Source organism: Odocoileus virginianus, chromosome 17 (genome assembly GCF_023699985.2).
Source record: "Odocoileus virginianus isolate 20LAN1187 ecotype Illinois chromosome 17, Ovbor_1.2, whole genome shotgun sequence".
NCBI lineage: Eukaryota > Metazoa > Chordata > Mammalia > Artiodactyla > Cervidae > Odocoileus > Odocoileus virginianus.
The window spans coordinates 18,268,815-18,288,434 of NC_069690.1; the positions used below are offsets into that span (position 1 = coordinate 18,268,815).

Consider the following 19,620-nt stretch of genomic DNA (forward strand, 5'->3'; position numbering starts at 1 on the left):
GTGTGTGGGGAGTGGGAAAAGACTCAGTGTAGGGGTTCTGCCGGTCACAGAGCCAGTGCCGGGGGACCCAACTGTGTGTCTCCGTGACGCCAGCACACCCCGCTAACTCCAAGAATCCAGTCCTCTGGAACCGGGGTGGGCTCGGACCAGCAGCACCTGGGGGCTCCTTAGAAACACAGAATCTGGGTCTGCTGCAGACCTCCTCAGTCTGCGATGTAACAAGAGCCCTGGTGGTCTCCTGCTGGCTGGGGTGGGAGAGGCGCTGGTCCAGGGGACTGTCCTTGGCCACGTTGTACAGATGCATTGCTGGGACACTGGTGGCGTGCCCCTTCTCCGCCTCCCCACCACCCGGCCACCCCATCTGAGCAGGAGTGGGGGAGGGAAGAAGGGGGCCAAGGAGCCAAGGTAACAAGGGTCCAAACCCAGGCTGGGAGCCAGATTTAGCCAACCCTCCACTTAGCCCCTGGCCGAGTTCCTTCCTTATTCCCCCCCGGCTCAGTCCCTGAAGAAGCCTTCCCCGTGGAAGAAGTGTGTCCTTCACTCACCATCAAGTCCTTGACACGTAGCCCAGCCTCACCTGCTTTGTCACTCGGGCCAAATCATTATTGGCCAAACTGTCATGAAACAGGCAGCCCCAGAGCAGAAGGTGGTGACTCCCAAGACGGACTGTGGGGCAGGCCTTCACTAAAGGACTGGCAACTCGTGTCTCCGCGACACCCCATGTGCGATGCTTCCCGTGCAGGGCTCAGCTAGCTGGTGCCCTCAGACCATCCTGTGCTTCCTCACCGTCATCACAGGTTTTCAGAAGTGCACAAAACTTCATGTGCTGCCCCCAGGCCCAGTGGGCATTTCAGAGAAGCAACGTAGCTGAGCTGGTATGTCCCTTTGTGGGGGACTTTTGTCCAAGCTGTGGCAACCCCACCACCACCACCCCAATCCTAACTCTGTACAGCTTAAGGCTGCTTTCCTTACAAAACACACATATACATATACAGTGTGGTTAAAATAAAATGTATTTCATATAAATATCTCCATCATGTAATCATACAAAGAAGGCCCAAGAGGCAGATTGGGGTTTGCTTGTTTTAAATACAGAGGCATAAATAACTGTACATGGGCAGCTAAATACAGAGTGGCATGACAGCTCCTCCTAGTGGTCACTCCAAGTGGTGCACTCCAGGAAGTTCCATCTTTCTCACCCCCTGGCCAGACATGGCACTGCAGGCTTAGTCTCCAAGGCACCAGGAAGGCCTGTCTCTCCATCACCCCGGAGCAGGGGCTCAAGAGAGACAAAAGGTTACACTCTGTCTCCAAGGCTGCTACTTGGTAGCAGGTCAAGTAAAGGGTTTGAGAGGGAAGGAGATGGGGAAATAAGATGTGAAGCTTGGGGATATAATCTCCCTCCAATCGCCCCAGTCCTGTGACCTCAGATAATCAAGAGTGGGGGTCATCATTAAGTTCCATGCCAGCAGCTTTAACTTCTCATATGGGTGCCTGGAGCTCTGGGATCACTGGGCAGCCCTGCTGCCTCATCCTTTTTCACCTCATAGGGAAATACAGCACCAAAGATGTCTTCATGATAGCGCTTCTGGCTCTTTAAGGGAAAACAGAGACCAAGGTATTAATATCAGCTCTGTTGGTGCAGCGCCCTCTCACTCAGCAGGTCCAGGTTGGGGCCAGCCCCCAGGGTTCCCTGGTTTCCCCATCACACGGACACTCGTGAACTATTTGCCTTCCCAATTGCCATGCTTAGATTAGATTTGAATCTCATATAAGACTCTTTAACTCCCATGAGCACCCACTCTGGTGTGGACCACAAAACATCTCCCCAAGCTTTATGACAGCCATTAAAGCCTATTCATTAGAAAAGACCCTCATGCTGGGAAAGATAGAAGGCAGGAGGGGAAGAGGATGACAGAGGGCGAGATGATTGCATGGCATCATTGACTCAATGAGCATGAGTTTGAGCAAGCTCCAGGAGATGGTGAAGGACAGAAAGGCCTGGCGTGCTGCAGTCCACGGGGTCGCAAACAGTCGGACATGACTGAGCGACTGAACAACAACAAAGCCTGCCGTGTGCTTGTCCCACGGGGCTCCAGGAACTGTGGGCTCTGAGATAAATATGGTTGGGAAATGCTGTGCACTGTCTCCGAGTCTTCAAGCTCTTTGATGCACAGCAGCGTGTTAGGGGCTCAGAGTGTCTTGCAGAAAATCAACATGTTTGCCTTTGTCCAACTGAGCAACCAGATCAGGATGGACAAGTCAGGCCTTCTAACAGCCCACCCCAGCTCTGACCTCCCGCCCTCTCTAGGATTCCTTTGAGTTCAGTCTGAGCCTGAGTTCCCTGGTCCTGGCTCCCAGGCCCGTGCCCGTGACCTGCATCCTGAGCCCACACACCACCAGCAGCCCTACCTTGAGCTGGAAAAAATAGTCCTCCACCTGCTCCTCGTTCAGGCTCAGCGCGGTAGCTACCAGCTGCTTCAGGGTGCAGGCCACATCCCGGGCCATACGCACGTCCCCGCAGACATAGAGGTGGCCTTGCTCCTCATGGAGCACACGAAGCACCTCGCCTGCCAGCCGCTGCCGCAGGATGTCTTGAACATAGACCTGAAACCAGAGGAGATGGTGGGTCCAGGCCCCCGCCGTTGAGGGCAAAGGCTGTGGTCAGGCCTCCTGGCCACGGGGAGGCAGGGAGGGGGCACAGGGGGCCGTGGAGTGAGCACCCTCCCGGCCAGGGAAGATGATCAAGGCCGGGAGGAGGAGGTGCACTGGTGCCCTGCCTGGCCCAGGCCTGGGCTGGGGCTGGAGAGGTGAGTACCGGCCGCAGCCCTGCCCTTGAGGAGCTGGCCTCCAGGGGAGCTCCCAGATTTAGCACACTTGCTCTGAATTTAGCACACTTCAAAGAGGCATCAATCAAGCCACTTGCCCTGCCCAGGGCTCTGAGGCCCATCTGCTTACACCCCAGAAAAGGGAGTCTCTCAGTGCAGACTGTCCAGGGGACCCTCCTCTTAATTCAGAGCAGGGTTCCCCAAATATTCAGAAGTCCTGGAGTCAACCGAGGCTCTCTGCTCTTGCTTCACACAAGTGATGCCACCAGGCATGGAGTACCAGCGTGGGAGGGGCCCAAAGGGACAAGTTCACAAAGGCTGAGCCAAGAGACTGTTCTGACTGCGCAGGCTCTTGGGGCAAAGTGCCCACTGGGACAGCAGAGTGAGTCAGCAGGCCATCCTCAAGCCTTGCAGTGCCTGGGCCACCACCCACCCAACAGTTGTACATCCAGAGAGGGGAGCCTTCAGCAGGCTGGGCACTGGGGATGAACCCATACATAACCCTGACTTAGCCCTGACCGTCTCAGGACCTGTCTCTTCTCCTGGAAGAGTGAACATACTACAAGTAGCTTCACAGCACCGCTCCGGTGACTGTATAATTGCTTCCATTTTATTTTTAAATATTTATTTGCTTGGCTGCACTGGGTCTTTGTTTCAGCATGCAGAATCTTTAGTTGCATGATGCGGGATCTAGTTCCCTGACCAGGGATCGAACTCGGGTCCCCTGCATTGGGAGCACAGAGTCTCAGTCCCTAGACCACCAGGCAAGTCCCTTGCCTCTATTTTGGAGCTGAGGAGGTGAAGTCTCACAGAGGTAAGGGGCTTGTGGGGAGCCAGACACCCGCCACAGTCTGTTCTTTTAATGCTCCACCCTTTCTACACGCACAGTTGTGGCATTTACCTTGGGCTGGTCAGGCAGGCGGGAATAGGCTGTGTGCACCTCGTGCAGCACCCCCTTGCGGGCCATCTCCAGCATCTCCTCCCAGTAGAGGTGGTCCTCTTCCGGGCGGCGGCACCCGAAAACGAGGGTCATGCGGCCACCCTGGAGCCCTGCAAGACCCAGAGCAGGTTGCAGTTACCAGGGTGGCCAGCAGAGGGCGGGCAGACCACGCTGCGAGGCGGGCTGAGCTGGGCGCCCAACTGGAATCCCATTTCATTGCCACATCCTATCGAAAATAGTACTGTCCCTATTTTACAGATGAGGAAACTGAGGCCCGGGGCATTCATATCATTTTCCCACACAGGCTGAGGTAAACTTTGGAGACGGGCCAGGAAATGTCTGTGAGATGGTTACAGTTACAGTTCTACTCCCAGGCAGGTGCTGGGCACCATCTGGTGCCCCCTCCCACCCCCGGGAGCCCTCCAGTTATACCTTTGTGCTCAGCCTCATGGAGTCGCTGCTGCCAGAAACTGCGGAAGGGGGCGATGCCCGTGCCGGGTCCGATGAGGATGCAAGGACGGGAGCGGTCCTCAGGAAGCTGGAAGCCGCTGGCACTGAGGGGACAGAAGGAAAGAGGCCCTGTCCTCAGACACTCTGGGTCTAATGCACACACACAGGACAGGCATGGGACCTGCGGTGGTTGAGGCAGCAGTGTTGAGGGGCGGGGGGTTGCAGTGGAGACGAGCTCAAATTTGATTTCCCAAGTAGTGCAGGCTATTTCATGTCCCCCATCCAGGCGCATCATCACCTCACCATGGGGTCCTTTGGGAAAAAGGCTGAGCTTCATTGTTCTGAGCCCACCACCGCTGTCAGCCTCTGTCCCTGCTAGAGACCTGGCTGTGGTCTATCACTAGGGATTAGAATGGAGAGGCCCCGTGTGACCCCAGTGCCTTCGTTATGGGCCAATAGTTCCAGAGTGGCGTCTAAGCCCCAGAAGCCTCCCCTTTCAACCCAGTACTCCCCGGGGCCAGTGGTCCCACAATAGACACAGTGGAGGGAGTGCCTACCTTCGCACAAAGCAGGGCACCGGGTCTTGGGGTTTCAAGCTGCTGAGCCACGTGCTGCAGACACCATGGTGCAGGGGACCTTGGCCATCTGCAAGGACAGCACACACTGACCTACGTGGTCCCTGCCACCCGTGCATGAACGCTTTCAGTGGCTCCTCCCTGAACGGCCCAGGCACTCGACAGGCTTTAGTCAGAGGGATGCTCTTCCTCCTGGTTCTGAGCTATACTCTCTATGCGCCCAGAGTTGGCAAAAGCTGAAAGGGACTCAGAGAGCAGGCAAGGCTCTCTCACTGCAGAAGCTGAGCCTCAGAGAGGGAAGGTGACTTGTACAAGGTCCCTCAGGTAACAGTAGAATCAGGTCACAACTCAGCTGCCCTAACTCCTACTTCGGTGCTCCTAACCGAGAAGTCCTGTTGGTTTCCCTCGGGGTGGGATCCTGCTTTCACAGGATGTGCACCTGCCTCCCCTCCCCTGGTCTGAGGACTGAGACCTGGCCTCTGCAGGTGCTCTATGAGTGAAAGTCGCTCAGTCATGTCTGACTCTTTGCGACCCCATGGATTGTAACCTGCCAGGCTCCTTTGTCCATGGAATTCTCCAGGCAAGAATACTGGAGTGGGTAGCCGTTCCCTTCTCCAAAGGATCTTCCCAACCCAGGGATGGAACCCAGTTCTCCTGCAAATGTTCTTTAGCAGAGCAAAGTGGGTCTCAGCCCGGTTTTCAGAAACCATGTGAATGTGCTTCTCAGATCACATCTACAAAGAAGTTAGCCCTGATTCATAGTGATCTCTCCCATACTCCTCCCACTGCTGTTAACAGGTCTGGAAGATGGGTATTTAATGATGAAGAGATCAAAGCTCGGAGGTGTTGACAGTTGCCCAGTAAGTAGCAGCCTTGGGCTGCTCCCCAGCCACCGCCCCAGCCTCACCTCGGGTGCGGTATGTGAGCACAGCCACAGTGAGGTGGATCTCCGTGGGTGTGAGGTCCCTGGAGGAGCTGATGGAGTAGTACCGGGGCTTCAGAATAGGGAGCTGGGAGAGCAGGAAGCTGGCAGATACCCGCAGGGACGGGAACTCCTCCAGCACCTCCAGGAATGTGGGGCTGTTGGTGAACTTCCACTTGTTGTAATCCGAGGGCTGAAAGTCAAGGGCAACGTTGAGTGTCTCCGGGAGTTTGCTCCACACAGAGGGAAGAGGCTGTCACAATTCTGTATTCATTCATTCACTCATTCATTCCCACAGCAAATATTTCAAAGAACCAGGTGCTGTCCGTGGTGCTGAAAATACTAAGCTGGAGAGGAGTAGCATTTCTCTAACTTATGTGCTTAGAACCTTACTGTCAATTACTGGTGGGCAGCAGCCAAATATTTATCATAACCTAATTTGGGGGAGTGTTTTGGAATCATACATGGGCAGCAGTCAAATTTTCATCATAACATAATTTAGGGGAGAGCTTTGGAATCATATCCTGGAGAAGGAAATGGCAACCCACTCCAGTATTCTCGCCTGGAGAACTCCATGGACAGAGGAGCCTGGCAGGCTACAGTCCATTGGGTCACAAAGAGTCAGACACAACTGAGCGACTAACACCCTTGGAATCATACAGACCTGGGTTCAAACCTTGACTGCAGACTCTTACTATTTGTGGGATCTTGTCCCCATTACTTAACCTTTGTGGAGTGAGGGCAGCATTGCCTACCTCATGGGGATGTTGTGAGAATTAAGTGATAAAATGTGTGCCAAGTTACTGTAGTGCAGCCACAGGTTAATGGCAGTAATCAAGATAATTAGAGACAATGATATCCAGTGCCTTTGCAAAGGGCTTCCCTCGCAGCTCAGATGGTAAAGAATCCATCTGCAATGCAGGAGACTCCAGTTTGATTCTTGGGTCAGGAAGATCCGCTGGAGAAGGGATAGGCTACCCACTCCAGTATTCTTTGGGTTTCCCTTGTGGCTCAGCTGGTAAAGAATCTGCCTGCAATGCAGGAGACCTAGGTTCGATCCCTGGGTTGGAAGTGCCTTTGCAAAGACTTGGGCCTAGAAAGTTTCCAGTGAGTTAATGCATTCTTTCATTCATTTATTAATTCAACTGCTACACATCTGTTACTATGTCCATTCATCCACACCATCTATCCTCCAACACTTCCTGAGTTCCAGGCTTCTTCCAGGTGTGGGGAATACAAAAGAGAATGGTTCTCCTTTTCTACCTAATTTCTGAGGAAGGGCACTTAGGTTGCATCCTGCAGACATTCAAAAAACTCAGTTCACTTAATGCAACTATGTCCTAGAAATGGGATGGAAGAGGATGTCTGAATTCCCACCAGCCTTTGACAAGTCACACTTTGGGAAGTTGGGGTGGATCCTCTTGAAGCTTAAAAACCAGCTCTAGGCTCAGGCTCCCCCGACTCTGGGACCCTGCCCCAGCCTCGCCCACCAGCCCCGACCTTCACCTGGCATAGCGTCTCCAGCCTCTGCTTCTCAGCCTCTTCCGTGGCCAGCTGGGCCAGCTTTCGGAGCAGCAGCTGGGTTGGTGGTGTGGTGATGTCCAGGAAATAGGTGAGAGCCTGGCTGAGTGAGCAAGGTGGCAGTCGCTTGTCCTTGACCCAGTAGCTGCCTGAAGAGGGAAGAAAGGAGACAGGATAGGAAAGAGGCCCCATTTAGGTTTCCCAAAGAGTGATTAGGCAGCTGGGACAGACACCCTCCACCCTCCAGCTGCGGGGGAGAGAAGACACTGAAATTCTGGTTCCAGGAACAGTAAAAGGGCTCACATGCCAAACTCGAGTACAGGAGGATGGTGCTTAGAGACAGGACTGTTAGGAAAGGCTGATCAATAGCCCCCCAAAGGGCACCCAAGTGGACACAATCCTGCAAAACTAACCATGCACCAGAGTCCAGTCCCTCTCTGGCACAGACTTGAACTTCATCAGTACACACACAGGTGAACTACAGACTCACAGTGACTAAATTCACCAAAGACTGATGTACACCCTAGAGTTAGGTGAGCTGTTCATTTAGAGAAAAGTCTTTTTCTATCCTGTGGTGGCTGCTACTGTTATTATTATATTAATTATTATGACTATTCTTGCATATCTGCCTCCTGTACTAAGTAATAGTTTTTCTAAGGGCAGCCATGAAGTCTCATTCATTTTAGCACAGGTAGGAGCTTCCCCGGTGGCTCAAATGATAAAGAATCTGCCTGCAATGCAGGAGACATGGGCTCAATCCCTGGGTCGGGAAAATCCTCTGGAGGAGGATATGGCAACCCACTCCAGTATTCTTGCCTGGAAAATCCCATGGACAAAGGAGCCTGGTGGGCTACAGTCCACAGGGTCACAAAGAGTCAGACACGACTGAAATGATTTAGCACACATAGCCCAGGATGTAGATGTTTTGTAGCCTGGTATACAGATGGTATTGGGCTTCCCTGGTAGCTCAGAGGGTAAGGCATCTGCCTGCAATGCGGGAGACCTGGGTTCGATCCCTGGGTCGGGAAGATCCCCTGGAGAAGGGAATGGCAACCCCCTCCAGTCTTCTTGCCTGGAGAATCCAATGGACGAAGGAGCCTGATAGGCTACAGTCCACAGGGTTGCAAAGAGTTGGACACAACAGTGATTTCACTTTCTTTCTTTCTTTCCATACAGATGGCTGTGGTGATAGTTTAATCGCTAAGTTGTGTCTGACTCTTGCAACTGTAGCCCACCAGGTTCCTCTGTTCCGTGGGATTTCCCAGGCAAGAATACTGGAGTGGATTGCCACTTCCTTCTCCAGGGGATCTTTCTGACCCAGGGATTGAACCTGCATCTCCTACACTGCAGGCAGATTCTTTACTGCTGAGCCACCTGGGAAGCCCCTGGTACATAGATACGAGTGGTTAAAATTTCGATGGAAAAATGAATCAATCAACCAAAGTGGCCAGTTAAGGAAATGAATGAAGGGGAAAGACAGCCCAGCCTCTGGTGTTGGGCAGACAGTTCCAAGGAAGAATCCCTTCTTGCTGGAACTATTATAGTCCAGAATATATAGCCCAGAATAAATAGTCCAGAACTATTTACAAGGTTGCTTTGGGGCAGGCTTCAGGAGCCCCCTACTCAGCCAGAAAGACAAGACTAGATGAGTGTTTGCAGCCCAACCCATCAGTGGGGCTGGAGGGGGGAAGGTGGGAGGATACCGAGGTCGCCTCAGCCAAGCTCCCCTGCAGAAAGCTCACCATTCTCACAGAGGGTCTCCAGGCACACAGGCTGGTGCGGGGCAGGGCCATCCACCACTCGCTCAAGGATGCCTTGGACCAGGGCCGGCTGGTTGCATGGGAAAACTCCGAGGTGCTCCCCCGGCAGGTAGCTTGGAGCTTGACTGCCCTCACAGGAGAGTTCCACCAGGAGGGTGGTGCGGCTGAAGAAGGAAAAAGAAGCCTCTGATGATGCCACCAGGATTTCCTCCCATGCTCCCCGATGGGTGGGCCAGCTTCCCCAGGAAACATGCCCTCCTTTCATGTTCCTGCCAGGTTCCATGAACACAGGTTGCCGGCATCCCAGGGCTGGGGTGCTCAAGAGGGCTGGGGGCTGATAGGGACTGTGGCTTCTCCATGGGGAGAGGGTGGGCAGTATCCCTCCCGTGCCACCCTCCACAAGAGCTTGGCCACAGACTCTGCCTAAAGAAAGCTTGTCATTGGGAGATACGTGGGCATTGAGACAAACCTTTCCTAGTGTCAGCACAAATCTGGTTCTTATTAGAACACAGCCCAATTTTGCTAATGAATGTAAGGACAGCACAGATAAATTACAGAGAATCCACAACACTGGCTGCCCAGCGGGAAACATCCTGCCCTGTCAAAACTTCTGAAAGTTCCTAAGGAAGAGCCAAAGGGTTTGAGTTTCTCTTGCCTTCCTTTTTTTGGTGAAATAGTTAAATCACAAAGGACAGGAAGTGAAGCAGCTTCCTGATTCCCAAGCTGGAAAACTGGCCCGTGGTTAATGGAGACCTGATGTGAAGGTGCTGGAGGCCACAGGGGTGAGAAGTTTAGCTGGTCCTACCAACAGCACCGTAGCTAAGGCCAGCGGATATGTTTGTTTTCTTCTTTCAAAGGCTGACTTACTCTGGTCTTCCCTTGATTAAAATAAAATCTGTGGGGACCTCCTGGTGGTCCAGTGGTAAAGAATTCCCCTGCCAATGCAGAGGGCATGGATTCTATCCCTGGTCCAGGAAGATCCTATATGCTTCAAAGCATCTAAGCCTGTGCGCTGCAGCTATCAAAGCCCATGCACCCTAGAGCCTCTGCTCCACCTGTGCTCCAAAACTAGACAGTAGCCCCCGCAGACCGCAACTAGAGAAAGCTAGCGCAGCCAAAAGTAAATAAATAGGTAAAATCTGTGGAATTTCACCCCAGAAGTCCTGTCTTCTGCTCTACCTGGACTTCGGACTCTGCAGATTCTGATGCGATTTGAGCCTCATGGTGAACACATGCTTGGCGTGCATACTGCTCAGGGCTGTGGAACAGAGAGACGGTGAAGTGGCGACGTGGGTCGTGAGTGTTGGCGGGGCAGCCTCCACGTGCTGAGTCCATTACACCCGACATTCCCCTGCGTGTCTCACGGTGACGGTGCTGGGGTTTTCCTTCCCTGACTTTTTTCCCACTATGTTCCCCAATCACAAATAAAGACCCTTGGTCTGACAGAAGGTGCTTGTGCTGCTGCTAGGTGCTGGGGAATGCAATTTTGATGCCCCCGGTATGGGGATTTCTAGAGCATCCCATGGCTTGGGATCCACAGGAGAGCATAGTTGAAGCTGAGGATATCCTCAACATGCAGAAACCTGCAGGACCACTGCAGTTATGGTACAAGACAAGAGGCATCGTGGGATCCAGCATCGATAGGGGCCATCCAGAGTTCCTAGACAGCCTAGAATTGCCTCTGCAAAATGCCCTTATTAATACCCTGATGCCACTGGAGTTGGAAGGCCAGGGCCCAAATCCCAACTTGGCCTCGTGCCAGCAACTTGTCACACCTCCCTGAACCTCAGTTTCTCTGTCTGGGCTTCCCACTTGGCCTGAGTGTCAGAGATCACTTAGAGCAGGTGGACAAAGAGCCCAGCACAGTGTCTTGCACTGTGGGAGCACCCTTCTCTTTCCACCACCCTCCCAAGGTTTCCTTCTGAATTCCCCTCGTCAGAGACCAGACAAGCCCTGGGTCTTATATCCCTACAGACTCCTGGACCCAGTGAGAGAGAGATGCTTGGTAGCCCTAGACTAGCTGCCTCCATTCAGAGGGTCCTAGTGGTCTTGGGCTTCCCAGGTGGCACAGTGGTAAAGAATCCACCCACCAATGCAGGAGACACAAGAGACCTGGGTCAGGAAGATCCCCCGGAAGAGGGCATGGTAATCCACTCCAGTATTCTTGCCTGGAGCAGCCCATGGACAGAAGGGCCTGGCTGGCTATAGTCCAGGGGGTTGCAAAGAATCAGACATGACTGAGCAACTAACACACACATGCATGTATACACAACAACAAACACACACAGTGTTCTCCTTGACCACAGGCTCAGGACTCAGACACGCCCACCGCGGCAGGAAGGGCAAACAAGCTCCACGTGGTGCAGGGAAGCCGTACCTCTGTTGAGATCCAGAGGCTCTGAGTCCTGCCTGAGCCTGTAGTGGTGTGGGTCCCAGGTCACATTGGAAGTGTAGAGCTTGGGGATCTCAATGTGGTGCTTGCCACTGACATCGAATGTCTCACAGGCTGCCTGGATGAAGATGGAACAGACTGGTGTTAACAACCATTCCTGTCATCAGCGGCAGCATCACCACCCCTGGGGCTACCGTGTTCCTTACAACTGAGTTAAGTGCTTTAATTACTAAGGACACTTATCTGGTAGGGCTATTATGAAGACTGTATAAAGTGGCTGGTCCTAGCACGGAGTAGCTGTTGCTGCTATTATGAATATTAATAATAACGAGAGCATCTCCTTTTATCTGCATGCCCACACCATGAGACAGGTTTGATTGCTCCCATTTTCCTGATGTGGAATCATGTGGAGGAGACCTGGGCTTGGGAATCATACCGGCCCCTCTCAAGCTGGTGCTCATAAGCCCCACTGCGGGGTGAAAGACTTTGCTTCAGTGAGTTTTCCCAGTCAGTGGGGTCAAGCTGCAGGCCCTAAAAACCTACTGAGATAGCCCTGTCTCAAGTTCTCTGTAGCTGGGACACTGAAATGAGACAAAGATGTCAGGAGGTGACCTGGATAATCAGAGGGGGGAAAGATCTTAAACCATAGCTCCCCGAGGGCAGGGAAGCATCTTATCTACCTTCTCCCACCTAGGGGACACATGTCTCAGTAGAGCTCTTCTGGGGGCTGTTGGGGTGCAGTAGCGACCTGAGTCCTCCAACCTGCCCACACTAGGATCATGCCTACAGGGCCCAATAGGGGTGGTGGCCCCCAGGATCCCTGGCACAGGTGTGAGGGGCACACGCACACCACAGCCTCCCTGCCCACATGATGGGGCAGCTCCCAGCTGTGAACTGACCTTGAAGGTTTGCACGGCCCAGCTGCGGAAGGCCTCCTCCTGCCCGCTGAGTTCGTCCCCTTCCCCGGTTGGGGCAAGCTGAGAAGCCCCCAGCTGGGACAACTTCTGGTCGATGTCATGAGCAAAGGCACAGAACTGAGGGTACATGCTGGAGCCAAGGCCAAACACAGCGTACCTGCCGGAGGAGGACACGTATGGAGCCTGGGTGAGCCAACCTGCCACCTGCCCCAAGGCCAACAAGCCATAGGCCAGCCCCTGGACACGTTCATGCCAGCTGGGCAAGGATCACCAGGGCACACGTCCCCTTCCTGTCTTCCCTGACTGCCGAACCTTGTCATCAACTCCCAAGACCAACCCCACCTTGGCCTGCAGACCCAAGAGAGGAACTTGGTTTTCGTGCTTTAACCAATGCACCCTTGAAGACAGGCTCTCTTTGAGCCTGGACATCCCAGAGAAATCCCCCTCTCGTACATCCCCAGCTCCATGCTCAGATGGAACCCAGACTCTGGGAGCGGGGAAGGGCATTACCGGAACTTGTTGGTGAGTTCTTTCAGCATGAAGAGGGACTTCTTCAGTTTCTAGAAAGAGAATCACAGATGTCTCAGGACACGATTAATGAGAGCCCTGCATCTCCTAGTCATCCAGTGGCTCATTTGAAGACTGGCCAGATGTGGCAGGAAAAGTCCAAGATCCTCACGAGGAAGTTGGTATGTGTGGATCACCTGACTGCGACTCGGGGACAGTTTCAGCCTCAGCACCTCACGGGGGCCTGACCTTTCATGGGGGACCCAGGAGAGCCCAGCTCTGGTGGGGGGGGGGGGGGGCGGCGCTGTCTAAGAGCAGGGTATCTCCAGAGGATCTCCTGATGGGGCCTGAGCCTTTCTTCTTCTCAGATTGACAGTTGGTCCCATATTCTCCAAAATAACCTTGATTTCCCAGAAACTCAAGATAACTTCCCAGGTGGCACAGTGGTAAAGAATCTGCCTGCAATGCGGGAGACCTGGGTTTGACCCCTGGGCCAGGAGGGGAATGGTGACCCACTCCAGTATTCTTGCCTGGAGAATCCCATGGACAAGGAGCCTGGCAGGCTATAGTCCATTGGGATCGCAAACACTCAGACACGACTGAACAACTAACATTTTCACTTTCTTTTGGTTTTTTTCCAAGATAACTTGAGATGGAAAATAGTGTCAAATCACATGGTAGGAAAATATTTTTTTTCCTATAATTTTTAAATAGTTACTCCTGTTTCAAATATTTTCTTTTCTTGTCCTGAACTCTAGGGAAAAATCTCAGATCACTGCCAATGGAGACTTAACACTTCTCCAATACTTATTACTCTTTTTGAGAACAAAGTAAGCCATGGTTAGGCAACAGTATCTGGCTAAAATTCAATAACTGTTTGACTTTCATTGGATGTATGTGGGACCACTCTTTGCTGGCTTTCCATTTGTGAGACTGATATAAATTTTCCTCTAAAAATGAATTTTTGAATTTAAAAAGGCAGGTCAATTTACTGAAATATATGAAGCACGTCACAGGCCTGGCAGCTCGAGTATACACTGGTAATTACAAAGGAGGAAGGAAGGCTGATGGCTAACATTAGGGCAACCCAGAGTGATCGGAGCTCTCATTCCCAAATGCCCTCCTTAGGACATGCTGAGTCCCCAGGTCCTTCCCTCGGTCCTCTAGGGCCCTTACCAGCCCCCAGACCCCTGGGCCCTGGGCCCTGGGCCACCCACCTCTCCATTGCCTGGGGAGTCTCCGTTGCCAAAAGTGCTGCTCACCACCAGAAGCAGCTGCTCCTCCTCCAGGCAGCTCAGCCGGTACTGATCCATGCAGAGAACCTGCAGGGCACCCAGGGTGGACGTCAGCCCTCGCTCCCCAGGCTGACTCCCTCCACGCCCTCCCCAGGCATCCAGCGCTTGGGTCCCCAACATCAGCTCCGTCCCCTGGTGCCTGGCACGGAGGAGGTAAGTACTTAACAAGTCCCTGCCAACCGAACCTGTTTGCACACAGCGTCCTGGGTTCTTTGATTCTCCCACGGCTAGCACATCAGCCAGCCCTGGGGGCTCTGCCTCCAAAACACTCCATGTCCCACATCACATCTCACCACTTCCACTGCTATTTCGGATTCCAAGAATGCGGACATATTTTTCACAAAACAGCATGAGCGGGTTACAAAATTGCTCAACTCCTTTGGCATCTTGGGAACACAAATGCTTTGCCTGAAGCTAATCTCAGGTGAAATATGTCAGGGCTTCAGGTTTCTACCCAGGCCAGCCTGACCCGGGATGCCTTCAGTGACTTCAGTGATGGAGGCTCAAATCCAACACTGCTAGAAAGAATGAATCACCCTTAGGGGTTTCGTTTTATTTCTCTGCATCTTATCCATTCTCTGTGTCCTTCGCCTTTAGCCCCGCACCCCGTATAGGAGGTGCTCCGCAAATGTGAATAAAATTCCTCTGAAACAGCTCGGAGACTTGGCATCATTAGGAACATGTTTCTCAAATTGTGTTTCCTGGAACACTATGAAAAGCTTATCTACTGGGTAAGGTGGGAATCCCGGGACACATATCTCTCCTTCTATCACAGAGTTGCAAAGTATGTCCCGAGGCTCAGAGATATCTAGGAGCAGAGCAATCACTGTAACTCGTCCCAGACTTCCCCAAACGCAGGCTGAGGTGGCTACCTTGGGGTTGAAGGCACAGCTGAACAAAGCCCCGAGGTCGTGGGCCAGCGTTTCTGATCTCCCTGTCTCCGTTGCAAAGAGGATCGTGGCTCTGACCCGGGATGCCATGGCCTTATGCATCAGCACCGAGGCGAAGAACACGGCTCTGTGGGGACAGAGTAGGTGCCAAGTCAGCCTTCCAAAAAGGAAGACGGGGGCCCTGCGCTTACAGCGGGGCAGGTTGAGGAAAAAGAATCCAGGCTTCTTACCAGCTATGGACTTTGTCTCATTCCCCTCCCCTGCTCAACCCACCACTCAGGTCCTTTGGGAAAATAGAGAGGAGAGAACTCTGGGGCAGAGGTGGCAGGCGACCCATTGGAATTGGGGTCTGGTGGCGCCTGTGGTAAAGAATCCATCTGCCAATGCAGGAGACATAATGAGACACAAGTTTGATCCCTGGATCAGAAAGATCCCCTGGAGGAGGGCATGACAATCCACTTCAGTATTCCTGCCTGGAGAATTCCATGGACAGAGGAGCCTAGCAGGCTATAGTCCATAGGGTCGCAAAGAGTCAGTCTACTGAAGTGACTTAGCAAACACATATATCTGGGAACAAAACCCTTTCTCTCTCTTTTTTAAAATAGTTTTAATATGCTTTTTAAAAAAGATTTTTAAAGTCTTTATTGGATTCGTTACAATGGTGCTTCTGTTTTATGCTTTAGTGTTTTGGCCATGAGGCACGTGGGATCTTAGCGCCCCCAGCAGGGATCAAACCCGCGCACCCCGCAGTGGAAGCGCTGAGTCCTAACCACTGGACTGCCAGAGAAGGCCCTCCGAATCCTTTCTCTTTGTTCCCTGTCCTTCAAGGCCTAGAAGGAAGGGCTGCCATTCAGATGTTAACATTGACCGCTCCTACTCACTTGACCAAGACTTTGAATCGAATCTCTCTTCTCTGGGGCCTCCGCCTCTCGTCCTGCCAGACGTGGGTTTTCCAGGCCTCCACCTTCAGAAAAGAGGACAGTTATGTAGGCAAGACAGACCCTGGCTTGGCTCCGGCTTGGAGAGACAGAGGGCCCTTCATGCCCCTCGTAAGTTGGCGGGGTGGGGAGGCAAGCAGACCCTGTCCCCACCCCCTCACTGAAAACCACACAGGGAAGGGCTGCATCTGTCTGTCTCCCTCAGACTTGAAGCTCCTGTCTGGCACAGATCAGCTGATTTTCATTCAGCTGTCCCCCTGGAAGGAGGGGCCTCACGTCTCTTTCCTTTTGATGTCTTATCATTGGAAGCCTATATAGACTGTATATAATGTATAGTCTGACCTGGAATGCCATTGAGAGTAGGAGGTGCTGTGACAACAGGCCCACAGTGTCCCAGGCAGTCAGTCACCCTCCTTCTTACCTTTAGAACAAGGAAGCTCCTCCCTAAATCTAACCAAGGTCTTTTTGGACCAAAAAAAAAAAAAAAAGATCCTGTTTCACTGGGTGGCAGTTCCTGAGTGTAGTCTGGGTAGGGCACTGGGCTGAGCTGTTCGGACCCCAGCTCACGGGATTCCTGACCACCTCTGCCATCATGGAGCTGACATCCATCTTTTCAGAGATAAGAAAATCAGGGCTTAGACGGGTGCAATGACCCACCCAAGATCACACAGCTAGGGAGTGGGAGAATCACCCCAGATGTATGTGGCTGGGAGCCAGGCTCCTCACCACGGTGCTCTGTGACTGTCTGCAGCCCCCCTGGGCGGGCAGGCACAATGGGGGTCACCCTCATGAGCTTCAGCTCTCTCAGAGCTTTGGGCTACTAAAGGTACAACGAAAGGTGTTTCCTCAGTCTCACCTCTGTGGAAATGGACAAAAGCATCCTTGAGTGAAGCCCAGAAAGCATTAAATATATGCCTCTGTGTCCCTGACTCTTCCCTGTATGTCCTGCACTAGTGAGCACACATAAGCACACACAAACACACACATACACACACATGCATGTGCAGATGCACACACGCTCTCTCCACCCCTGAGTTCCCAAGAGAGTAGAGGAAGCCCCCCTTTTACCTGGTAGTAGTAGAAAGGGGACAGGACGTAATTTAACATCTCCTGGTGGAACACGGGAGTGATGCTTCCGGAAATCGGGGGGACCAGCCAAATCCAGTCGGATGGGCAGCCCCCTCGGGAGCGGTACTCATTCTGCATGTACTTCATGAAGGACTCTGCAGCGGAGTGGTGGTCCATGATGGTCACATTCTGCTTCTAAATAGGAAGGTGGCAAGAAGGTGAGTTGATGAGAGGAGTGAGGAGAGTGGCCGGTGAGCTGCAGGGCTCCCGGATGGACCGTGGGAGGGCCTGGCAATCTATAAAAAGGGAGCTCAATCCCCTGGACCCATTCTCACTGATGAAAATAAATACCCAAATGCAAGGTACAGCCAGAGCCTCTGAGGTGCCCAAGCAGACACAATAGCCATGGTAAGCCCTCAGACCACAGGCTGCCGCCCTTGGCCCTCTGGGGGCGGTGTCCAGATTCTTAGGCCATGCTCACACTCTCCCCAAACACCCAGCAAATGGCTCTCTGGATGCTGTTGAATCAAACCACAGTGCCTTTTTTGGTCACTTGTTGGCAGAGAGTTCCAGGAATCACCTCCCAAAGGAGTGGCTGTCTCAGCCAAGAAGGAACTAGACATCTCTGAAGAGGGCTGAAGCCCTGGGGGAACTACAGCATATGGAAGACAAATGACCACCATGCCCCATGTCTTAAAATTAGAATCCAAGGGGCCTGAGCCTTCCTGGAATGATCCAGCAAGAGCAGCCACATCATCCGGAGCAAGTCATGCAGTCAAGAGACATTTGTTTCATGGAGTAGTTCAAACCTTGGGCTCTCATTAGCTCTGTGACCCTGAGCTATTAGTTCCTTAACCTCAGTTTCCTCATCTGTAAAATGCGGATGGTGATGGTTGGTACATCATCATGTTGTTGAAAGGATGCAATAAATAAGGGATGTGTCCGGGGGTCCAATCGCTAAGAATCTGCCTGCCAGAGGGAACACGGGTTCAGTCCTTGGTCTGGGAAGTAAGATCCCACCTGCCGTGGGGCAGCTAAGCCCATGCACTGCAGCTACTGAGCCCGTGTGCCCTAGAGCCTGTGCTCCGGAACAAGAGACGCTGCCGTAATGAGAAGCCCGCGCACTGCAAGCAGACAGCAGCCTCTGCTCGCTGCAACCAGATGAAAGCTTGTGCACAACAACGAAGACCCGCCACAGCCAAAAATAATTTTTAAAAATCTTAAAATAGTTAACAAGTAAAGCATAAAACTTGCTCGGTAAACGTTAGCTGCTATTATTATTTCTGTCTACCAGGCACTGCATATAGAGGAGAAAGACGCAGCCCCGTTTCTGCCTTAGATTATGTTCTAACTGGGGGAGGCAGAAGGACCTCAGCCGTTTCACGAAGTCCGACAGAAGCTACGACGGAGGTCAGAGCAGGTGCTGATGGAGAGCTGACAGGGGCCTGGAGGAGTGATGGGGGACTTTAGAGACAGTTTCTAAGAGGAGGTGAGTTCTTTAGAGACAAGCTTCTACGAGGAGGTGAGTTTTGAGAGACGGGTACCAGTTAGGCAGCGGACGGGCATTGCTTGAGACCAGGTCAGGAGGCAGGAGAGGAGCCCGCTGGTGGAGGGACTAGTAGGACCAGCCACGCCTTGTAAACTTTTACATACCCAGCAACTGGGGGCTTCCCTGGGGGTTCAGGCAGTAAAGGATCTGCCTGCAGTGCAGAAGACCCAGGTTTGATCCCTGAGTCGGGGAGATCCCCTGGAGAAGGGCATGGCAACCCACTCCAGTGTTCTTGCCTGGAAAATTCCATGGACAGAGGAGCCTGGTGGACTACATACAGTCCACAGGGTGGTAAAGAGTCAGACACGACTGAGCGACTAACACTTCACTTTTCACACAGCAGCTCCTGGGTGCCAGACCAGTTTTAGGCTCAGGAGCTGATGGTGCTGGTGGTGAGATGGTTGTAACAGTAATAAATAATAATAACAACAAAACTGATGCTGGACTTCCATGGTAGTCCAGTGGCTAAGACTCTGAGCTCTCAATGTGGGAGGCAGAGGGGACTAGGTTCGATCCCTGGTCGAGGAACTATTAATATCTAATAGAGTCTACATGCTGTAACTAAAAGCTTCCTCAAGCTGCAATGAAGAGGACCCTACATGCTGCGATGAAGACTGGAGATCCCGTGTGTGGCAACTAAGACCAGGTGTAGCCAAATACATAAATAAAACAGAAAAAAAAAACAACACGAATGTTTTCTGAGTGTTCACTGTGGGTCAGGAAGTGCAGCTAAACATTTTGCATTGGTTTTCATTTCATTCTTACTGTAACCTACTGAGGGAGGTACCATTATTATCTCTGTTTCACAGATGAGGAAATGAGCCCAAGTCTTTTGAAGTTGACCCCGAAGGAGGGTCATGGGGAAGTCCTGCCTGGAGACTCTCAAGCAGTGGAGGGACGTGGTCAGCAGTGGTCAGGAGACTGCTGAGGGTCAGCAGATTTTCTGGGACATATCCACATCCTGCCAATGTCAGAGCTGATCCCGGGTCAGGATGTGTGGTCCACAGCCTTGGGGCCTTCCCAAGCTGGGCCAGCCACAGGGGGCTCTTCCTGTCTTGTCTCAGAGCT

The 19,620-nt window shown here is 52.6% G+C and overlaps 1 protein-coding gene across 1 annotated transcript in view; it reads right to left on the minus strand.

The window, feature by feature from the left end:
* Positions 1-995: 995 nt before the first annotated feature.
* NOS2 (nitric oxide synthase 2) overlaps positions 996-19,620 on the minus strand; it is a 41,398-nt gene continuing 22,773 nt past the window's right edge. Inside the window, exons 11-26 of the mRNA XM_020902078.2 lie at positions 17,004-17,198; positions 15,879-15,961; positions 14,980-15,124; positions 14,030-14,134; positions 12,816-12,865; positions 12,288-12,462; positions 11,374-11,506; positions 10,176-10,254; positions 8,979-9,160; positions 7,222-7,385; positions 5,701-5,908; positions 4,776-4,863; positions 4,201-4,322; positions 3,730-3,878; positions 2,413-2,607; positions 996-1,594 (exon numbers count right to left, since the gene is read on the minus strand). Of these exons, the coding sequence (XP_020757737.2) occupies positions 1,475-1,594; positions 2,413-2,607; positions 3,730-3,878; positions 4,201-4,322; positions 4,776-4,863; positions 5,701-5,908; positions 7,222-7,385; positions 8,979-9,160; positions 10,176-10,254; positions 11,374-11,506; positions 12,288-12,462; positions 12,816-12,865; positions 14,030-14,134; positions 14,980-15,124; positions 15,879-15,961; positions 17,004-17,198 (2,193 nt within the window). The 3' untranslated portion in view covers positions 996-1,474. The remainder of the gene's footprint in view (positions 1,595-2,412; positions 2,608-3,729; positions 3,879-4,200; positions 4,323-4,775; positions 4,864-5,700; positions 5,909-7,221; positions 7,386-8,978; positions 9,161-10,175; positions 10,255-11,373; positions 11,507-12,287; positions 12,463-12,815; positions 12,866-14,029; positions 14,135-14,979; positions 15,125-15,878; positions 15,962-17,003; positions 17,199-19,620) is intronic.